The sequence below is a fragment of the Lineus longissimus genome, chromosome 10, assembly GCF_910592395.1.
Source record: "Lineus longissimus chromosome 10, tnLinLong1.2, whole genome shotgun sequence".
In the NCBI taxonomy this organism is placed as follows: Eukaryota; Metazoa; Nemertea; class Pilidiophora; order Heteronemertea; family Lineidae; genus Lineus; species Lineus longissimus.
In genome coordinates, this window is record NC_088317.1 from 1,346,503 (window position 1) to 1,368,392 (window position 21,890).

Consider the following 21,890-nt stretch of genomic DNA (forward strand, 5'->3'; position numbering starts at 1 on the left):
TGGAGCATCCTCCAGACTCCAATTACTGGACTAGGGACACCTGTTGTTCTTGTTAAAGGGGGACTGTAGGCAGGAGCTAGACGGTCAAAACACCCGAATAGTATACATTTATTTATTCATCATGTTCTCACAGCTACAACAGGACCATTTATCTCATAGTCTACGTGCTCTTATCATCATCATCATCATCATCGTCATCGTCGTTGTCGTCGTCGTCGTCGTCGTCGTCATCGTCACCACCATCTTTGTCTCCAACTGTCACTGTCACTTCATCAGCTTTCTTTGCCTTTTCCAGTTTTTCCGCCGTTTTAAACGCTTTGAGGAGTTCCCCCGCCTCTTTGGCTCCATCTTGCGGCGGTACAACACACTTCTTGACCTTCTGCGGTTTTCCTGCCGTCACTGTCTTCTGCAGTTCGGGCTGCGCTTGGTCAACGCATTTCACTTCCAACGGTTTTTCCGTCGTTTTAACTACATGTACCTTCTGTGCCTTCTTCGCATTAATCTTTACTTTGCGCGGTTTTCCAGCCATGTGCATTTTTCCCGCCGATTTAACCAAATCTCCCATTACTTTTTTCCTCACTTCCACACGCTTCCCCGCCCTTTTATTATTAGCAACATTAGTTAATTTTCTCGCGATTTTAACTACCTTCTGTGGTTTTGCTTCCGCCTTCTTCACCTTCTTTAGCGGTTTTCCAGTAGTTTTTAACAGAACTTTCCGCGGTTTGCTATTTTTTTGGAATGGCAGATTCTCCTGTGTTTCGACCTTCTTGATTAAAACCTTCAGTTGTTTTTCTCCCTGGTGTCTCGCTGTCTTCGGCGTTACTTTGGCCTTCCTTCCATCAACTTCTTTCTCAGCTGAGGACGAAGTTTACATCATAATATTATCTTTTTTTCTCATGGTAACAAGAAAAATATTTATCTTTAAAAAAAGGAATCGAACAAGAATAGCACATTCAATTTCTGTTTGCGTCGCTGATGACCTTTTCAAACAATTTCTCATGCAATTCTCCATTGGCTTCTAGAAAATACGTGATGTTTCCTATTTTCAAATAATAAAGAAGAAAAACAAGTCGAATTAGCAGTTATGAAATCGGACACACTCAACACACTTAACACCACACTATGGGTCGAAAAGTAGCCGAGAAAAACAAAAACATATTATTATCCATGGTTAGCCGAGAAAAACAAAACATATTATTATCCATGGTTACAAAATAACCTCTAATATCTCCTCCAAAGAAAACACTCAGTTGCGCAACTGATTTTGCATGATTTGAAGTTGAGCGCTATGGAGTGTTTTCTCTGAAGGAGATATGTACTAGAGTTTATGTCAGTAATGAGCAAACCGTACCATCATCTTATCGGGACCGAAGTTCCGAAGTGTCGTTTGCTATATTCTTACCATCAGAAAGAAGCTTGACCTTCTTTAGCTTGTGTAAAGCGCTTGGTAGGACGCAAATGCCATTCACTTTCTTATAGCCAGTGTTACAAGGCCCCGTCTGAGCCACGTTACCTGAGAAAGAAGATAATTCAACTTTAACTTCAACATCCAGCCACAGTCGGAATGTTGTCAACTACCAAAGTGCAATCGTCCCCGCCCAAGGCTTGGTCCCCTCTCTGGCCACCTGCCCACTCTAAACTCACTCTCTGCCTTGAGTTTTCTCATGTCCTGCACCAGTTTCCTCGGCACCTTCACCTTCATGACACACAGACCGTCCTCGTTCTTCACCTGGCCGTCTGAACATTCTGGAAAAGAAGGGAAAATGCACCTGGCGTATACTGGGTGACCAAAAAAAGAAACAGACGACCATACTTCCACCATTCAGACACCCAAAGCACTATACGCTCTTAAAAATAAAGGTTTGAGCTATAGTCCTGCGGCGAAGGGGTGTTGAAAAACCTTTCAAAGGGTTTTTCAGGAAATACTGATACGTGGACCCCGTAAAATGGAAAAACCGATGGTCTTAGACTAGAGATTGCAGTATAACATGCATATGCAAGTATGATATTTGCCGGAACTCGAAAATAACTACATGTACATGTACTAGCATTATGCGCTATTTCACTTACTGTCTCCTTCAGAACCTGAAAAACAAGTAAATGAATTTTTAGTCAAAAACTTGGCATAAAGCCGGGCCTTGACAACAAACCAGTAGATAGGTTTTACTTACACAGGCGCTATAAGACGAATAGGGGAAAGCGGAGCTTATAGCAACCTGGCCCAGAGAAGCCCGTCAAAAGACAGTTTTTTGTACAACATTACTTGATGTCGCAATCACGTCAGAGCAGACGATTTGGGTATCAATTGATTACCATCCGGCATGCAGGTTCCAGAATTTTTCTTGTTCTTGAACCCCAAAGGGCATTGGCTAAATTTCCCTGAAAAATAACCACAAAACATGAGTACAGATATCATTTCAATTACAATTACTGTTCAAGCAAGACAATGGCACAATCTACTCTACTGGGTGGCTCAATCGGGGTTAAGTCCTAACGGTAATATTGCTCGTAAGATAAATTTTCCTGGAGATAACGCTAAGCTGAGGGAACGCTGATATAAGCTTGTAACCGGCCCCGATATGGCAACTTGGCCCCGGTCAACAATGCCACTTGAATGCACAACAGCACGAGGCAAAAACTTCAGCTCACTCGAACCCTATAGAAAGGCACAACCAACTTGAATGTCACAACTTATCCTACCATAAACTGCGGTGAAACGCAAAACACAAGAACTTTGAGATGGTTTGTACTATTGAATGAGCTCTGCACACTGACCAAAGACACCATTCATCTATATTTAGCCTCGTCCACTCGGACGGCTCACCTCCAAAGGTCTTGGTCTCTTTCTTCTCTGCCTTTTTCTCTCCATCCGCTCCCACGGCGAACCCGACGATGTTTTTAAATGATTTGGTACCGGCTGCATTCGGAGCGTGGAAGCTGTGGACACCGTTGCCGAGGTCCTGGGGTTGGACTGAAAAAGATGCCAGAACGGCCCGGTTAGAAGTTGTCCGAATTAAAAGTACGGCGGTCATAATCATGACATCAAATAATGATGACTAAGCTGAGAGAAACAGTCACAAAAGGAGGAACACTTACTTATAGCGGCAGGGACCAAGGCAGCGGAAATGAGGACCAACACCAAATGGATAACCAGCAGACTTGAGCAATGCATCTTCCTGCTCGGTCTGAAAGAGAGCAAAGCTCGATAAGAAAAGAAATAAATGACGGGGAACCGCGCATTGCGTCCTGTTCTTCGATGAGACCCGCCCTGAAAGATAAAGTCACAACCTAGCTCAGGGCCGTCGATTTTACAAGCTAAACTCAATTGGCTATCGTTAGTTAAGCTCTAAACCACGTTAACTTATTTACAAGGCAAAATGATCAAGTACCATTTTATCAAATGTCTTTTACAACCCCCATCCCCTCCCCTCAACTTTGAATCGGAATGGAAGATGGAAGATGGAAGAGATCAAAACCTTTCTGGAGGCCGAGCGAATTTTCTTACCTGATGTCGATTAATAAGTTGCTTCCACCTTAAAACATGTCAGACAGGGAAGTTTTTCCACCAGGTGAACATCCAACGTATCACACACGGATGGCGCACATTGTTATAGGACGGCTCCATTGATTTATTGAGCTCGGCACTTATTGGATTTGGGAATATCTGACCGAAACAATCAATGGTTAACATTTGCACCATCTGGCATGGTTTGACACCATCTCGAGTACAGGAGGAGAACAATAAATCACGATTCGGCCTGACTGTGACTGTCTCATCTCTCTCACCATGTTGACAACTTGGCAGAGCAGCAAACAAGACTGATGTGGCTTGGCTGTGACTGTCTCATCTCTCTCATCATGGTGCCAACACGTTGGAGCAGCAAAGACTAATTTGGACTGGCTGTGACCGTCTCATCCCTCTCACCATATTGTCAACACGGTGGAGCATCCAAGACTGATTCGGCCTGGCTGTGACTGTCTCATCTCTCTCATCATGTTGTCAACACGGTGGGGGAGCCAGGACTGATTCGGCCTGGCTGTGACTGCCTCATCTCTCTCACCATGTAGACAACTTGGCAGAGCAGCCAAGACTGATTTGGCCTGGCTGTGACTGTCTCATCTCTCTCACCATAATTATTGTCAACACGGTGGAGCAGCCAGAACTGATTCGGCCTGGCTCTGACTGTCTCATCTCTCTCGCCTTATTAACAACTAGGCAGTGCGGCGAAGATTGATGCGGCCTGGCTGTGACTGTCTCATCACTCGCATCATGTTGTCAACGCGGTGGAGCAGCCAGGACTGATTCGGCCTGGTTGTGACTTCCTCATCTCTCTCATCATGTTGTCAACACGGTGGAGCAGCCATGACTGATTCGGCCTGGCTGTGACTTCCTCATCTCTCTCACCATGTTGACAACTTGGCAGAGCAGCCAAGACTTTTTTTGCCTGGCTGTGACTGTCTCATCTCTCTCATCATGTTGTCAGCACGATGGAGGAGCCAGGACTGTCAAACAGTTGTGTGAGCTCACTAGAGCTTGCACTTACATAATAGTGTAAAACTAAAATTTATATAATATATATGTATATAAAACCGTCATCGGATGCGCATCCGATATGCCACGATATCCTTTACCGTCAATTCCCTTACCGTCTTCGGATGCGCATCCGATATGCCACGAGATCCTTCACCGTCAATTCCCTTACCGTCTTCGGATCCGATATGCCACGAGATCCTTCACCGTCAATTCCCTTACCGTCTTCGGATGCGCATCCGATATGCCACGAGATCCTTTACCGTCAATTTCTTTACCGTCATCGGATGCGCATCCGATGCCACGAGATCCTTCACCGTCAATTCCCTTACCGTCTTCGGATGCGCATCCGATATGCCACGAGATCCTTCATCGTCAATTCCCTTACCGTCTTCGGATGCGCATCCGATATGACACGAGATCCTTTACCGTCAATTTCTTTACCGTCATCGGATGCGCATCCGATATGCCACGAGTTTTTTTGTTACCTCACCGTCAATTCCTATACCGTCATGGATGCCACGAGCTTTGTTCGCGTTGTAAAGGTTTCGGGGATACGACTAATGCATGCGAGCACCGTCGGCGGAACCCCAAACCGCCCTCTCGATCTATCCGTAAGGACAAATCACTCTCGTGACCGTCACAGTTACGGACTCCGGACCTCCAGACTTTAGAGACCGAGCTTTTCTTTACCTTACAATTACTGTATACTCGGCGCCTCACTTATATGTGTTGTTTTTTTCACATACATTGTTCTCGTGGTTTACGGAAAAGTAGGCCTAAAATGTTATAGTGTCTAAAAACAATATTCAGTTAATGGAATTACACTTTTTTCCATTACTGCTTGCTTGATATTGCCCTAACAACTTTTTCATGAATCAATTTTGAGCATTATGTTTACAACGTAGTTATTATAGCACGAAATATGAGTCTAAAATGCCAAATACTTGCAACTATTATGTTAATCACTGAAATCTTAGTGTACTAATTGCTCGCTATAAGCTAGGTTATTGCGCCCCTAAACCAACGTACTGACAACGCTACCTCCCCGGAACTCAAACTTTAACGTGAGTTAATTGTAATCTTACTCTCTACATACCAAAGTGATTTATCTAGGGATACAGTTGAACTTCACTGAAAACTAATGATGTGTTGATGAGTTCAATGAATCCTTCAATTCCTTTGGTTTTCTTGGCGAACTGACGTCCGACAATCAGTACCTGCAATGCGCCATTGCCATTTGTGTGTAAACAGATCTATTTTTGGACGAAAGTCAGTCCCTCACAAACTTGGGTCGATTTCGCCAGTGATGACACTGCTTCTAGGCTGTGGGCCAACCACAGCACTTTAAGCTGTAGCAGCGCCAAGCAAGAGTCAAGAAAAATGTCCGCTGCTGGATCAACCCCCTCGCCCGCCCCCCATCATCAGATTCAGAGGCCTGGCTGAGCCCTGTGTCTGTGATTTAGCCATATTCAATACGATTCTTTTCTACTGTGATGTTAAGGTCCTTGTGTCATGCAGCGTATTCCGTAGCACCGGTACACAACTTATGTTAAACCACGACGTCTGCTGCAATTCAAATTGCATATGACGCCAACAGAATTGTGGCGACTTGTTTCTCCAATCTTTTGGTGAACAGTGACCAGCCCACCACGTAGAATCGTTATTGATACAAGTTACTTTATAGGTAAAATCTGTGCTGTGGAGCTGTGTAACGTTGGGCAAGTCACTTTTTGATCTACTGGTACTTCGTGTAATGTCCTCTTGCTGGGGTGGGCAGTGTAACCTTGAGCAAGTCACTTGATGATCGACTCGTACTGTTATGGGCAGGGCTGTGTAACCTTTATCTTTATACTGGGGCTATCCATGTAGCCTTAGGTAATTTTGCACTAGTGTGTATATTACGCAGCACTTTGGAAAATGTCAGGTCACGTACGTAGTTGGTTCTAATCAATGTGCATTCTTGTCTTTTCAGGCACTCTTCAGAATGGCTGCCACAGACTCCACTCTCGTCTATGCAAATTCCCAGTTTGCACTCGATATATTCAGCCAGCTAATAGGAGGTTCACCCAATGATAACATCTTCCTCTCCCCTGTCAGCATCAGCATCGCCTTGGCGATGACCTACCTTGGTGCCCGTGGCAACACTGCAACAGAGATGGAGCTGGTCGCTAGGTTCAAAGGTGTCGAGAATCTACAGGAGAAATTTGCCAAGCTTGATTCTGTCCTGAATGCTGGTGAAAAGAACTACACCCTAAATACTGGTAATCAGTTATTTGGACGCAAGGGTTATAAGTTCTTAGATGAATTCCTTGGAGCTGTTCTCAAACATCATAAAGGTGAGTTGAGGCAACTGGACTTTGCCGCCGACGCAGAAGGATCACGTAAAATTATCAATGATTGGGTTGCAGAGAAAACCGCTGATAAAATCAAGGATTTGATCCCAGGAGGTGCAATCAATTCCCTCACAGCTCTGGTGCTAGTGAATGCCATTTATTTCAAAGGCAACTGGGCAAGAAAGTTTGAGAAGGAGAAGACCATCAAGGAGCAGTTCTTTGTCGCGGAGAATGATGTGAGGGGGGTCGATATGATGAACCAGAAGGCCAAGTTCCCATCAGGTTATGACAGAGACTCTGGTACTCAGGTCCTGGAGCTGCCATACATCAACAAAGAGCTAAGCATGTTTATCTTTCTGCCGCAAGAGCGCAACGGACTTGCAAAACTGCAGTCTATTCTTACTTTGGACTTCATTAATAAGATCACTTCCAATATGCATGAAGTTGAAACCATTGTTCATCTGCCCCGTTTTAAGTTCGAGTACAAGTTTAACTTGCATGAGATCCTCCAGGCTATGGGGATGAAGGATTTGTTTTCGGAGGGCAAGGCGGATCTATCGGGGATGGATGGCACCAACTTGTTGTTTATCTCCGCCGCATTCCATAAGGCCTTCATTGAGGTCAATGAGGAGGGGACGGAGGCGGCTGCAGCTACGGCAATGATAGCTATGATGCGCTGCATACCGAGGATCAACATGTTTAAGGTTGACCATCCATTCCTGTTCATGATCAGGGAGAACAAGACCAAGAGTATTTTGTTTCTGGGGAAGATGGTAGACCCTGGGGGAGACAAATGGAAAGATGAACTTTAAATCAAGTTGTGAACACACCCTTTGGGAAATTGGCCATAAGGTGAACCAGCAGGACAAATCCTTAAAGGGGGCTGTAGGCTGGGGGCCCAATTGATGGTCTCCAGGTTACTAATATTATGCACAATGAGGGAACATGTTCCGCTCTGAAATACTTCATCAAAAGTACTTATATTTTGAGTAATCTGAAGCATTACAACTTACTCCTTGCACATGATGTGCACAGAACTGAAGGCTACCTTTTGTTGAGCATGAACCACCAGTATCATGCACGTTCAAGGGTGTGACAAACTTATAAGAATACCTTGTTCGCATAACGCATCCTGTATTTGAAAAATTGCACCTGTCCATCCGATTCTAGAACATTTGGTTCTGTTGTAATGACATAATCCCCCACAGTAAAATGAACTCTGTACTCTTAAAATTGGTGCTAACCAAAAATGTTGTGAGAAACGCCTCCTCTTAAAAAGCAACTCCCTGAAGAATCCATTCCTCAGCTTTCCAAGAATTGGGCAGGCCTTGCCTAACTTGCTGAGCTGACCTGACCTGGGAAAGGTCTTGTGATGCACACATTTCCAAGGCTTTTTCCAGGAACCATTCAGTTGGCTGCTTAGTAAGTTGGAAGGCCTGCCCAGTTCTCGGAAAGCTGTGGATTTGATCCTCCAGACCATTACTGCATGTATATTGACACAGGCTGATAATACTTAAAATTTCAAACTCTACATTATGATAACATGTATAAAAATAATCATTTTGGATTGACCTGGACGATTGGTCATTTGATTCTGCACTTCTTTCGTGATAAGCACATTACTGTAAAACCAGTCAGGAGACTGTAAAAAAGTACTAGCGCCTTGAAAGACGACAGCTCCTGACTGATTAACATTGCCTAATCATTCTCGCTAAGCCAGATTTTGTTTCTTGAATTGTTGGTCCAAGAAAATATTGCGAATGTTTGGTTGATCTTCCTGTGTATTGCCCAATTTGAGACTGGCTCATACTGGTTCTGTCTGACCATGAAATCCTGCCATAACTGTTAATAATTTACTGTGATTCATTTTTAGCTCACCTCTTAGCAGAGGTGAGCTTATCCCATACCGTGGCGTCCGTCGTCCGTCGTCGTCGTCGTCGTCGTCGTCGTCCGTCGTCGTCCGTCGTCCGTTAGCAGGGCACGTTTCGTAACTGTTAGAGCTATTGAGTTGAAACTTGGTACACATGTACCCTTATGTAATGACACCTTAGAGACCAAGTTTCGGTCCGATTCGTTTCATGGTTTGGCCACCAGGGGGCCAAACGTTAAAAGTTAAAATATACAATATCTCCTTTAATAGTAGTCAGGAAATTTTGAAAAAAATATGGTAGGTACTTCTAGCAAAGGTGCATCATATATCCGCCGGGTTTTTGATTTGACCTCCTTTTCAAGGTCACAGAGGTCAAATGGTGTAAATTGGCCGTTAGGATGTAACGATGGCACGTTTCTAAACTGCAATGACTATTGATACCAAATTTGGTACACATTTACCCCTTAGTCAGGTGATCTTAGGGACCGAAGTTTGGTCCAGTTTGATTCACCACTTGACCACCAGGGGGCAAAATCCAAAAACCTTAAAAATGTGATTATTCCTTAACTTCTTGCCCGATTGCCACCAATTTGATATCATGGGTACATCTAACCACCATACAGTATATGTCACACAGGTTTTTAATTTGACCTTCTTGTCAAGGTCACAGAGGTCAAATGGCGTAAATTGGCCGTCAGGCCGTAACTATGGCACGTTTCTTAACTGCAATGACTATTGATCACAAATTAAGTACACATGTACCCCTTGGTCAGGTGATCTCAGGTACCGAAGTTTGGTGCGATCTGATTTGCCGTTTGGCCTCCAGGGAGGGGGCCAAATCCTAAATTCTTCAAAATGCCATTATTCCTAGTAATGACTTGGCCGATTGGCACCAATTTTATATCATAGGTACATCTAATTCTAACAACCATTCAATGTGTCACCCGGGTCTTCTTTGATTTGACCTACTTTTCAAGGTCACAGAGGTCGAATGTACTGTAAATTGGCCATTTTGGGGAAATTGTAATTGCTTGGACCTACATCAAACCTAACACTACATGACACAATACCATGCTCTTTATCCATCTTTCCACCACATGAGGTGAGCACAATGGCCCTGGCCATTTCATTATATTTATGTATCTATATATTGGAAACACCGCTGATAATAAATAGTGATTGGGTTATATCTTGCTTTCTTGTATCGAGTGTATTTGAAGTCCTGTAGGAAGACATGACTGAAGACTATTATTCTGGAACCGAATTGGCGTCCAACCATGTTGCACCTAAAAACTCTCACTTCACCTTTGAGTAGACACAGGGGGCAGTCTATTTCGTCATCCTATTCATATTGTTAGGGCGAGAATCGAAGCCCGTCCATGGTGTCTGGAGTGTACCTTGGAGAAGGATTCCCTGGAGAATATTATCTCAAAGTGCAGAAGAAATAGAAATGGGCACTTGGATTTGAAAATGGATCATTGTGTTCAGATCAGGCCTAATGTTCATGACACAGGAAAGAAGAGGATGTGCCTGGAAACTGAGGCAGTGTTCAATTACCAGTCTCCCCACTTCCCATATTTCCTTCCTAAAAGCTGCACAGAAATGTTGGAAACTAATGCTCACACATGAGACATACATTGTAAACAGAAAATGGAAGACCGTGTCATTGAACGCAGTAATTTTATTGAAAAAATACAGGTGGAGCTTGCTTGTATCAATGTGATTTACACTCGATGCTTGTGCCTCTTGATCTCTGATAATGGGAGGCAGTGAAAAACAAGATAGCAACCTGAACCAACATGATTCATGGGAACACATCCGATATGGAATTTCCAACAGGCATGATATGTCATTACCATATTTACATTAGTGCAGAGCGCCAAAATATAAGCATAATAACCTCAAGTAGTGTGGATACATATACATACATTCCATTTCACAGTCATTGTAAAATCGAAGTGATGTATTCAAATCAGTAGTTTTTAAGTAGGTCACCTATACATGGCCTTTTGAGCAATTGCTCATCATAAATACAGCATTGCTATTTACAAGCAAGCAACCTGCAGAACAACATTCTCTAAACTACATGTAGGCCCAGTCCAATCTCTCGCAAAGTCAAAATGAATCCAAAAGCCTATGAGATCAGACAGCTGAACAAATGGTCAAGAAAAACCAACGACGATCTCCTCTTGCGCCAGCTCAATACAAGGAGGATGTGTCTTTTATTCGGACTTATTTCACACCATAAGGAGGATAGGACAGTGCCTACATGTAGTTTTCAACATCGTCAAGCAAGCTCGCTGTGCGATGAGACATTTACTTGGGTCTCCCACTCAACAGGACATGTCAGCAGGCTAACATAGATTAACAAAAAAACACCACCCATGAATCACAGATGATCAGCTGTCATAAGCTGGTAGTCCAAATTGTTCAGGTTGAAATTCCTCCAGAGAATCTAATGTCAGTGTCGCATGGTCCACAAGTTCAGACTTGTCCGCTTGTTTATCCGGCACCCAGACGACTTGCATGTTTGCAGCGAGACCACCAAGGACTCCATTTTTAGCGTCTTCAAATACAAGCACCTGAAACCAAACAGAAAGATTTTGATATTTTATTCTTTGATTCTAGTTCGATAAGGTTATCGATATTGTCTATGGTAAACTTGTTAATTGCTATATTCAAGAGGCATGACTGAAATGACAAAGTGTACACAAGTATATGATCAATTGATTTCCGAGTGAATACTTTGTTTTCAAGGATAACAGTGTTTTTAGTTACTCGTTTTCTTGTTTTTGTCTATAAATAGTATAAACAACTCATGGCGTTGATTGAAGCAGCAGAAGTCTTGGTTGCCAATTTAGGATTTAGATGGAACAACTTAATTGACATCCTTGTATGACCCCTACCCTCTCGGTCTCCTTGGACCAGCCCTGTCGCCTGTGCACTCATTTACACTGTTGAAATAAAGATCATAAATTTCACCTTTTCGGGATCTGGGCTGTCTTTGAATCTCTGGGCACAGATAAGAAAACAATCTGGCGCAGGTTTACCATGCTTCACATCTGGGTCATCGCTACTCAGCACAACATGACAAAACTTGTCAAATAAGTGGCTGTGCTGCAACGTCTTTAGGTCGTAGTCATGTTTATTTGAGCCAGACGCGACTGCCATTGGTATGTTGTGTTTATGGAGATGTTGGACAAGTTTTTCGACACCTGAAATTACATCAGATATAAAGTTGAAATTGATTGGGAAATCAGGACTTGGTGTACGATTCATGAATAATACTATTTAGCTATTCCTCTGTGATCGATTTATTTGGTCCGAAGTCGCCAATTTAGATTTGATGTGAGTGGCCTTTGAAAACATCATCTGAGGAACAAGATGATGTAGATGCCCAACCATGTTTTTCACCTCTGTAGATATGACATGGATGTGACAATACATCTGCCTCTTCTTACCTGGAAGAATATCACATGCGGGGAAGACATCTTTATATTTCTCAGCAATTTTCACCTTGTATTCTTCTATGGTCAATGGTAATTCTAAGGCGTCTGAAAAACAACAGAAATTCATTCATAGAAACAATGCGTTTCATTGTCGACAGCATTTGAAAAAGGCAAGTGTCAACAGGTTGTGACAATGTCCTTAGATTGTGACGGGAGTCATTTTGTTAACTCATTCTGTGGTCGGTTTCCTTTAACAGTGACCATAGTTACCTATTAGGATACGTATAGCATCATCAGCTTTTCTTCCCATCATTTGTGACTTGATATCCCATGTGAAGGTTTTCCCATACGGTCCAACTACCTCCTGTGTCGCTATGGTGTAAAGACGCTCTGTATCTGGAAGAAGGACAATTCCAATGTGTCTGCAAACAGTAACAAACGATTTTGAAAATCATTGAAAAATTTCTTTGAATGTCCTCCAAAACCATGAATGTTGGTAGACAGGAGGTTGGTAGCTACCAAATATAGACCAGAACAGCTGAAGCCCTCTCTAAAGACCAGTCACCGAGTCAGCTCAGCAGCCTGCCGATTTACAATGGCCGAGTTGTAAAGGAAGGCTGGCCAAAGAATCAACCTGCCAGCATGGTCAGCTAAGCAGTGTTGGGAGGATGAAAGGAAAACAGGCTGGAGCAAACACTGACCCAAAATGTTAGCATCACAACATTGAAGACACAAATGTTGTCCTCGGCGGGTCACGGCTCATCGGGAATTGGACAATTCATTTTCAAAATTAAAAAAATCAAAAACATGAAACAAGGGGACTCAAAAACCCAACAAAACATAATGCTACCGGCTAAATGCAAACTTGTTCGCCCCTCAATTTATGGTCAGTGCGATCCCTGATGATTAACCTACAGTTTGGAACAAAGCAAATATATATCAATCGCTTATTTACCAAGTAAAAGGCCATCCATATCGAATATGACATGCGTGCAAGGATAGGCAGCCATCTTGAATTTAACCCTTTGTAGTTATAGAAATGGCCTTGACCTTATAGATAGTGACAGATGTTGTGTATTTGTGTGATTTCTTGATATCTTATATCCAGCACAGTGTATCCGGATTGCTCCTCGAAGAAATGGGTTGATAAAGAATCTGTAACTATAGATCCATGCACTGTGTCTGTCAGTGTCAGGCTTGGAGACAGGAAAATGAAAATGACAGAAGAAGTAGCCTAGATTGAAATATATTTCAACCGTCTCGAAATCTTACAGTACACTGATGTCTCCCTTATATTTCAGGGTGTCTCTGATGATTTGTGATGTTGGTGCGAGACGCTCAGACGCCCTGTCGCTAGCCTATTGACCTAATGGGGTAATGTTGGCCACAGTCAGAACCATCGCCATGTCTGCCTCTACAACTGCCAAACCTGTTTACAACTTGTCCTTTGCGGGCTGTGGATTCCTAGGGATATACCACCTGGGAGCTGCGGCCTGCATTGTCAAACATGGCCAGGGCTTACTAAAGAATGTCGAGCGTTACGGAGGAGCATCGGCTGGGTCTTTGGTTGCGGCAACCCTCCTCTGTGGCAGGGATAAACTTCAGGTGAGGAAGGGAGGTCATGTTTGACTTACTGGAAGGAAAGGGAAGTGATTTAAATATGGACACCAAGTGCTACCAGGGTACATGTCCCAGGTCGTAGTTGTGGCCATAATCCCAGAGTGTCATTAAAACTGTATTAAAATCTCCTCTTCAGCACTGCATTGACTTCACGTACAACCTGGCCAGAGAGATCAAGAAGAAGCCCCTGGGTGCCCTCACCCCAGGCTACAACCTGATTGTGCCGCTAGAGAAGTTTCTTCGTGAGATGCTGCCCGAGGATGCCCATGACATAGCCAAGGACAGACTCTTCATCTCTGTGACTAACATGAGGACCAAGAAGAATGAGGTGTTTTCGGAATATGAATCAAGGGAGGAACTGATCCAGGTGAGCTCAAAGGCCTATTCATTCAAAGGTTTGAAAATTGAACTTGAATTTGAGAGTTAATGATTGTGTGAATACCCAATGAATATAAATTCAAATCCAACGTGTAGATTCTTTCCTGAGCCACCACTGAGTAAATGCAATCAACACAAACTTCGTACCCCTTTAACCAGCTTGTATTTTCATCTTCACGAGAGCTGATAACAGATAGTGTTCTCCTGTTCCAGTGTTTACTTGCGAGTTGCTTCATTCCTGCCTATGCTGGCTTCCGTCTTCCAAAGATCAGAAATCAGGTGAGTGCAACCAAAGTAAGATACCGATGTGTGCCTCTACACTTTGGTGCCAATTAAAAGTTAGTTGGCTTCAAGTGCCTGTCTTTGGCCAAAGAGAGGAGTCTGCCTCAAGCTTACACTCCAGTTAGATGGAGTCCAGTTCACCCTGGCAGTCACACTAACCACTATGCCAATGATTTCCTAGTCCGACATCAATGTACTGGGTGTGCCTAATGGGCGTATTGAGTTTACTTTATGACGTGACATTAAGGCTTAAAATCTACATTAAAGTTCAGGATAACTGAATTAGGAATGATAGTGTTAGCAGTGTTGTTCCCAATATGCTCTTGTTTAAACGTTGTCTCTTGATTTCCAGAAATATGCAGACGGAGGGATCACGGACAATCTGCCAAAATTTGAAGAAGGACAAACGATATCAGTTTCACCATTCTCTGGTGGTCAGAACATTTGCCCCAAGGATAAAAATGGGCTGGGAATGTACATCAACGTTGTGAATCAAGAGTTCCAAGTGAATCTGCACAATGGTGCTCGGGTGTTGCATGCGCTGTTTCCCCCCAAGCGGCGCACTCTTGAGTCATATTACCAAAAGGGGGTGAGGGACGCCGAGCGGTTTTTGATCGAGGAGGATATGTTTGAGAGGGGTGATATTCTGTGGTATGAGACTTCGGTGTGATCATGAGGCAGCTCGATAGGAGTTCAAAGCAAACTTTGGGCAGTTGCTGAGGAGGTCCAGATTGATGGTCTCTAGGTGGTCAGTATGCACAGTGTGAATAGTTATGATGTATCACAAAATAGAAGAGGCCTCTATTGGTCACCTGGCGGACTGTAGTCTTCCTTTTAATTGATCGATGATGCAGCAACGTTCATTTTCAGGTGAGGTCACTTGAAGGTATTTCTGTGAAGACCGGTGGAATTTTGAACTCGAGGATCTCGTGTTTCTCTAAAACGTATGCAGGAAATATATTTTCGTTTGAACACCATAAACTGATTTCAGACTTGGCAATCAACCTCATTTACAATGCAAAACAGCAGTCTTGTGGTTTCCGGGCTAAGACAACCAGTGGTGTTGGATTTCCGCAAACAGATTTATCATATCTAGTCAGGATTTTGATGTGGTTTGAGCATTCATGACAAATAAATATTTTGCAGTTACATGTAGTCTTCTGTACAAGGCCTTGTTTTCTGTAACAATAGACTTCAGTCACTTATAGTTGGTACATAATATTATCATAGTTAGACCTGCATTTGAAGTGGTGATTTTACAGTTCTTTTATGGAGTTCAGTCATTGAAAGACAAATGAGAAATTTGGTATGTGTTCGATATATTGTCATTTTGTAGATGTTAAAGCTTGTTACTGATCGTATTGGCCGAATAGTTTGTACTGACGAGCCCAGTCGGACATGGAAATGTTTTGACTTCTTATCGGGATGTAAGGTGTTTCCTAATTTGCTATGTGATCTAATTTGTTTGCTCAGGTTTTTTAGCTATTGTCTAATTTGCATAATTTCTGTTACTAACCTTTGTATTTTAATTCTAGCTGCTTGTTTTACCCCTCTAATCTCTGGTGATTCTGCTAATCTTAGTTCTGGTCAATTTCCAATTTGTAAGTTTGCAATTGTTGTTGCTATAATTGTGCAATCAATACAAAGTTAATCATGTTAAATGTACATGTACATGTACATACATTTGTGTAAACGTATATGTATACAGTGCATACATGTACATGTACATGTGTCTTATGGTTAATGTTTCGTCGCAAAATGTGACATGGGCTGTATTTAACCTTTTGAAGTTCTCCATACCACAGCGTCTGAACTTTCCTCAAAATTTCCGAGCATTCTCACTAACAGTAAAACTTGTACATGTATGATAAGATCCTTTTCAAAAATGTGCAATGTATTTTCAGTAAAATTACGAAGTTTGAAACTAAAAAATGCAAAAAATGGATGGGATATATCTCATTTTACTTTGAAAGGTTATCTTCTGTACTTAGATTAATAAAAGTGTTTGGGTATTTTTGCATCAAATCTGTGAACATGTACAGTGTAGGTGGATGTGGTACATGTAATGTGTCTTCTATATTTGTAATCATGGAGCATTTCTGAAATAAATCTACTGTTGTCTTTTTGATACTCAAGTTATTTGTTGTTTATTTGAGCATAGGATGAGGAAGACTTTAGCGCCTTGGTGCATGTGTTACCAAGTGTCACGGGTGGTAAAAGTACCAACCAACTTCTGGAATCCATGAAGAAAAGGATGGCAGGCTGGCAGGGAGACATCGTGATCACTCACAATAACATGATGGCTTGATGGCTGATGGCAAGCTGGCAGGGAGACATCCTGATCACTCACAGTAACATGATGGCTTGATGGCTGATGGCAAGCTGGCAGGGAGACATCCTGATCACTAACAGTAACATGATGGCTTGATGGCTGATCAGACTTAGTTCCCTCATGCATGGTCCTCCACTCAAGCACATCGAATGACCTTAATGATGTCGCACAAAGCTTTGCTTTGTTATGGAAGCATCATTCACTGGTTGAGACACAATGCAACATTGGACTTGCAAATGTCCAGTTTTCGCAATGACTAAAGAAAGCTAAAGTCTTCTTTGATGTGACATTTTATTCCATCCTTGACACTGATGACATGTTTCAAGTTGACTTCAGATAGAACTAGCTTCCTGGTGTTTTTACATATTTACATCCATCAATATACATTTGAAGATGGCATGAAGGTGTCACAGGCCAGAACAGACAATTTGATTCACAGCACATTCTTTGTGACAAATCTGTTTAAGACTGATTTTGAATCAATTGATTTTCAAAAGAGATGGCCCCTTGGTCTCAGCCGTCAATTCTGACCAATCCACTCAAAAGCTCGCCTCTTAGCAATACACACAGCTTTATCAATACATTTGCTATTTTTCAACATGTAACATATAATCATAGTCATGGTGATATAAACAAGTACGTCTCTACCTTGAAAAACATTGTTGCCTTATAAACTGGATTTGATGACTTTTCATCAACTGATGTGGAGCAACTTTAAGCAATTGAAGAGAAGAGTTTACCAACTACATGTACACAGGAGTTCAGTGGAGGTCCATCCACTCAAACAGTCTTTGGCACTAATGTACACTGTGTCCGCAAAGCCTCAAGTCTTCAGAGGGCAAAAGTGGCAACTATTGATAACTGCTCATGCAACAAATGTCTAGACCTACATGTACACCTGTACAACAATATATGCAAATCAACAATTATCACTCAACATTACTTAAATATGCCTACTGTTCTCCCCATGATCTCTACACATACATGTACACGTATGGGAGGTTTTTACTTCACAGGCAATGTATTCCTGCATGAAATCATAGAGTGACTTATTCTCAACTAAGAATGCCAAAGCAACTGAACACATCTCTGATAAATAATTACACCAATATTTACATAGACCACCTTACATTGTAACAATACTGCATGTACTCACCAACATGTACAATGCACAGAGTTGTTCAACCACCATCACAACAGCTGCTCCAGAAACGAGCCCATATGCATCATGCAATGTAAAGGCCATTTTAGCCTTACTGTATACAATACAGTAGAATAGTGCAGTACATGCACACTTTAGTAAGTAGGCAGGTAAATTTATGTCTGAAAAGCAATACAGACCGCCCTAAGATCATTTTTAGGGGACCTCATATCAGAACTTCTCGAATGGCCCAAATGGCAAAGTACATGTACACATGCCCTGATGTTGCAATGTAAGATGGCTCCACTAGAATTAACCACATGAACTATCACAGAAGATAGTCTGGTCCCCACTTGTCCTGTCAGGCGTCACAACATTGACAGAACATCAACCTCATATAGGTCAGGGGGACCAGACTACACAGAAAATTGAAAAATTCCTATCTCCCTGATGTCAGGAATGTGTACACTTCTTATTACAGAATTCACAAATATACATTATCACACAGATCTAAATCTGGCTCAAGTTCACAGAGGCAGATGACAGTTTTTTAACATTTAGTCATAAAGCCAACACATGCATATTTATCTAACACCACTATTTTCGAACTCTCTAATGATTTACAATAACCACCAGAACTCTTTGTTTTGGCATTTCTCTCAATAAATTTTATAAATAACTGCTTATGTCTATCAAAGAATGCTACAAATGCTTAGGTCAAAAACTAGCTTTAGTTAAATAGAGAATAATAGGACTTGTGCAGAGCCTTTTCTTGGATTAACATCTGTGTCTGATTGTACTCAACATAACCTAAAACAGGGTAGCATTTTCTGACATTCCTCAAATCAATTTTGCTTTTATCAATCAATTCAAAAGTTCTAGCTTATTCCTTCTTCATGCGTTGACTCGTCATCCTGTAGATGATGCTGTCGCGTCCGGGGTCCATGTGCCACAAACCGAGCGAGACAGCAAAGAGGGCCAGAGCCAGGACGATCATCATCCATAAGATGATGTTGAAGGCGACGGGGTACATTTCATCATAGTCTTCTCCAAGATTGTATTTCTTCTTGTCTGTCTGTGGGGCCTAAAGGAAGGAAAATGGCAAGTTGTACTAAAGTATAACTCAATTCAATTCGAACCTCAAATCCAATGATGACAGCAATAACCATTACCACATTCATTTGGGTCTAAGCTTCTTATAATCAAACAAAATAATGCCATTGGTCTTTACCTTAGTGGGGTCAGCAAGGAGGCTACGACTCTTACGGATAAGACGTCCATCAGCTGGTGGAAGCGTGACCACCTCAATCACCACATTGTCTTTATAGAACTTTTGGAATTCGGATGTAATCTGTAAGATTAGAAAACACAAAATATAAGTATTTACCTTTGACCTTTTAGACCTTCAATATTACTAGGTAAATTCTTGGCCTATAAAGCGTCAACATAGTCTCTTCACTTTTATCTGCTTACTCCTGCTGAAGATAGGCCAGTTTCTAAAGGAACTTCCATATCTTGGCCATCACTATGCATAACAGCTGATCTGGTGAACTTGGTGTTGCAAATCAACTTACTTGTTCAACAAACTTCTCCACAAGTTGTACAGCATCTTTGGTGATCTGGGACTCCTCCCCGTACGAGCTCACCACATCCTTTAAACCCGTCAAACCAAAACTGAACAAATCTGGCGTACTGTCTTCCAATAAGTTTTTATGGTCTTTGATCTGAAGTAAATTGAGAAGACGGTGAAATGGCAGAACTTGGTTCCGTACTTACATTAGTGCTCAAGGCCTCTCCAGGATGCAAGTGTTATTTTGTTAAGAGTGGTTTCTATTGCAATCGACGAAAACTTAGAAATAGTACTCTAGTAGATGTTAGTAATAGTATTCTAGTAGACAGCAGCGACAATGTTCAGTTTAGCAAGCAAGGTCCATGGGCCTATTCTATTCCAGCACTGACATTAGTCGCAAACATTATTGGTCACATGAATATTACCAAGTAAAACTTCAATACAACTTACAGCAAACATGATTTCTTTGATGATCTGTAGCTCTGCCAGTAGGGCGAGGTCAGGTTTGTTGGTGACGTTTAGTGTCCCGGTTTCCATGGTATCCAAGATGGAGCCACTTCTCTTCAAGAATGGAATGGTGTTCGCGAGTGTGGAGGGAAGACGGTGAAATATATCCGCATGACGAGATTTCAACTCAAACATCTGAAATTGATCAGGAAGATGTGTAAGAATTTTATCTTAACATCAGTGTAGCACCATTCCCAAAAACAGAGGAGCACCACTCTTATGAATGATTCGCAATTTACCCCCTCCCTCTTAAAAGTCTGATGCTGCTTGTAAAGGACATGCCTCTGCACATGAAGAGAGATACGTTTACCGAGGTTGAGACATAGAGGACTTGCGTATACTCACTGTGTTATCCGCTGCAAGGTCAACTATAAGAGGGTTCTTCTCCAGGAATGTACTTTCGATATTGTTTACAACTGACTCTAGCTGAACTACAGGATAGTCCTGAAAAAAAGAAACACACATACAAGTCACAACAACATGGTGTGACCTCACTTTGTTAATCTACTGAAACTAGGGTCAGATGATGCGTTCAAAGGAATGGAAAACACTTCAAAGCCTGGACTGAAATTAGAGACGCCCATACATCTCAGTCATATGGTCTGTTCTTCTTTACTTCTGAACACAGATGACAGTGACACACTGAAGCACAAACTTCTTTGATTGATGGAAGTTTACCGTCTGTGTCAATAGGGCCCCTGGAGACTTACATTTTCAACAGGATATGATAATGCATGAGCTGGTCTGACAGGCACTGATGTTTCTATGGCGATGACAACACTTGCTTTTGGTCGCTTGAATGGGTTGCTCTCAGCCAAACCTTTCCATTCCATGTCCTACAAAGGAAAGCAAACAACCAGACTGAAAAATTGGGAACAAGCAGCTTCTGAAATAACCACTTTTAACCCAAAGGTTTGCCAAAACTGTGTGATGCATTGGTAAGATGGTGGCGACATCTTTTAGTTTTACAATATAAGGAAGTCCCTGTTGCCCTACATGATATATATCTGCTTCAGAAATGAAGATCATGTACTTTCTTTGTTCTGATTACTCACCCTATCTACGGAAAATCCCATGGCTAATGAAACAGCCTTAGGAATTTCACTTGATGATATTTTTCCGGCATTTTCTAAGAATTTGACATGGCTTGGAGTGTGCGTGATGAGTAATTGGGCTGCGGAGTATAATCCTGAAAGGAAAAGCAAGCATATAAGATTAGCACTATTACAATACCATTGAAACGAGTTTACAGTAAACGAGTACACGGATGTGTACACCGTGTACTGTAACGATAGTGTTGAGCAACGAGTGTAGACTGTACATGCTGTAAGTGTAGTGCAATTTTTGTATGGAATTTTACTAATATAACTATCTTGAATAGAACACTGGCCAAATAGGTCGATTTTATGGATTAATTACAACAAAATATGATCGTCGTCTACTTAGCATTGTACTTAAGATGTTCGTATATTCTTTTCAAGTTTATACTCACCTATCAACGAGAAAAATACAAATATATTCAACATTTTCAATGAAATCGACCAAAGTGAGGAGGCCATTTTGTCCAGGAAATGAGCTCACGTGACACCAGTATCATGTGACGCAATACGTACACTAAGGTCTCGTTAGGGAGTTTTTCCCAAATGTACGCGATGATGACGTACCCCATTAACAGGACGTAACATCTATTTTAAGATGCGTTTCCAAAGTGAATGCATGAGGACAACCCATTTGTGTCGTATATCACTGGAAACGCCCGATTCCCCTGATTCTGCAGGATGTTAAATCGGGCATTTTATTTCTTTAAATAAATCATAAGCGTCGCATTTGCTCCTAGGTCTCGTTAGGGAGTTTTTCCCAAATGTACGCGATGA

At 42.0% G+C, this 21,890-nt stretch overlaps 5 protein-coding genes across 6 annotated transcripts; 2 read left to right on the forward strand and 3 right to left on the reverse strand.

Annotated features, from left to right (window-relative positions):
* Positions 1 to 138: 138 nt before the first annotated feature.
* Positions 139 to 3,596, reverse strand: LOC135495127 (glutamic acid-rich protein-like). Its single transcript, XM_064783560.1, has 8 exons — positions 3,506 to 3,596; positions 3,097 to 3,185; positions 2,825 to 2,971; positions 2,314 to 2,379; positions 2,071 to 2,085; positions 1,645 to 1,746; positions 1,403 to 1,513; positions 139 to 855 (listed from the first exon to the last, which is right to left on the reverse strand). Exons 2-8 carry the CDS (start codon positions 3,170 to 3,172, stop codon positions 161 to 163), a joined length of 1,212 nt encoding a protein of 403 aa, XP_064639630.1. The 5' UTR covers positions 3,173 to 3,185; positions 3,506 to 3,596; the 3' UTR covers positions 139 to 160.
* Positions 3,597 to 4,976: 1,380 nt separating this feature from the next.
* On the forward strand, positions 4,977 to 9,905 carry LOC135494724 (leukocyte elastase inhibitor-like). The gene is made up of 2 exons (XM_064782975.1): positions 4,977 to 5,598; positions 6,507 to 9,905. Exon 2 carries the CDS (start codon positions 6,519 to 6,521, stop codon positions 7,677 to 7,679), a length of 1,161 nt encoding a protein of 386 aa, XP_064639045.1. The 5' UTR covers positions 4,977 to 5,598; positions 6,507 to 6,518; the 3' UTR covers positions 7,680 to 9,905.
* Positions 9,906 to 10,400: 495 nt separating this feature from the next.
* LOC135494825 (pseudouridine-5'-phosphatase-like) lies at positions 10,401 to 13,202 on the reverse strand. Its single transcript, XM_064783112.1, has 5 exons — positions 13,142 to 13,202; positions 12,457 to 12,582; positions 12,199 to 12,291; positions 11,720 to 11,952; positions 10,401 to 11,319 (listed from the first exon to the last, which is right to left on the reverse strand). The coding sequence occupies exons 1-5, from the start codon at positions 13,194 to 13,196 to the stop codon at positions 11,137 to 11,139; spliced, it is 690 nt and encodes a 229-aa protein (XP_064639182.1). The 5' UTR covers positions 13,197 to 13,202; the 3' UTR covers positions 10,401 to 11,136.
* Positions 13,000 to 16,594, forward strand: LOC135494824 (patatin-like phospholipase domain-containing protein 4). Of its 2 annotated transcripts, none has more exons than XM_064783111.1 (5): positions 13,000 to 13,072; positions 13,488 to 13,791; positions 13,943 to 14,173; positions 14,398 to 14,463; positions 14,819 to 16,594. In XM_064783111.1, the coding sequence occupies exons 2-5, from the start codon at positions 13,564 to 13,566 to the stop codon at positions 15,134 to 15,136; spliced, it is 843 nt and encodes a 280-aa protein (XP_064639181.1). In that variant the 5' UTR covers positions 13,000 to 13,072; positions 13,488 to 13,563; the 3' UTR covers positions 15,137 to 16,594. The 2 variants fall into 2 exon arrangements, with proteins under 2 accessions (XP_064639181.1, XP_064639179.1); XM_064783109.1 differs by lacking the exon at positions 13,000 to 13,072 and adding an exon at positions 13,224 to 13,343.
* Positions 16,595 to 17,070: 476 nt separating this feature from the next.
* Positions 17,071 to 21,603, reverse strand: LOC135494909 (renin receptor-like). Its single transcript, XM_064783235.1, has 8 exons — positions 21,509 to 21,603; positions 21,072 to 21,205; positions 20,727 to 20,852; positions 20,362 to 20,460; positions 19,960 to 20,151; positions 19,514 to 19,663; positions 19,171 to 19,290; positions 17,071 to 19,023 (listed from the first exon to the last, which is right to left on the reverse strand). The coding sequence occupies exons 1-8, from the start codon at positions 21,573 to 21,575 to the stop codon at positions 18,823 to 18,825; spliced, it is 1,089 nt and encodes a 362-aa protein (XP_064639305.1). The 5' UTR covers positions 21,576 to 21,603; the 3' UTR covers positions 17,071 to 18,822.
* Between the last annotated feature and the right edge of the window lie 287 nt (positions 21,604 to 21,890).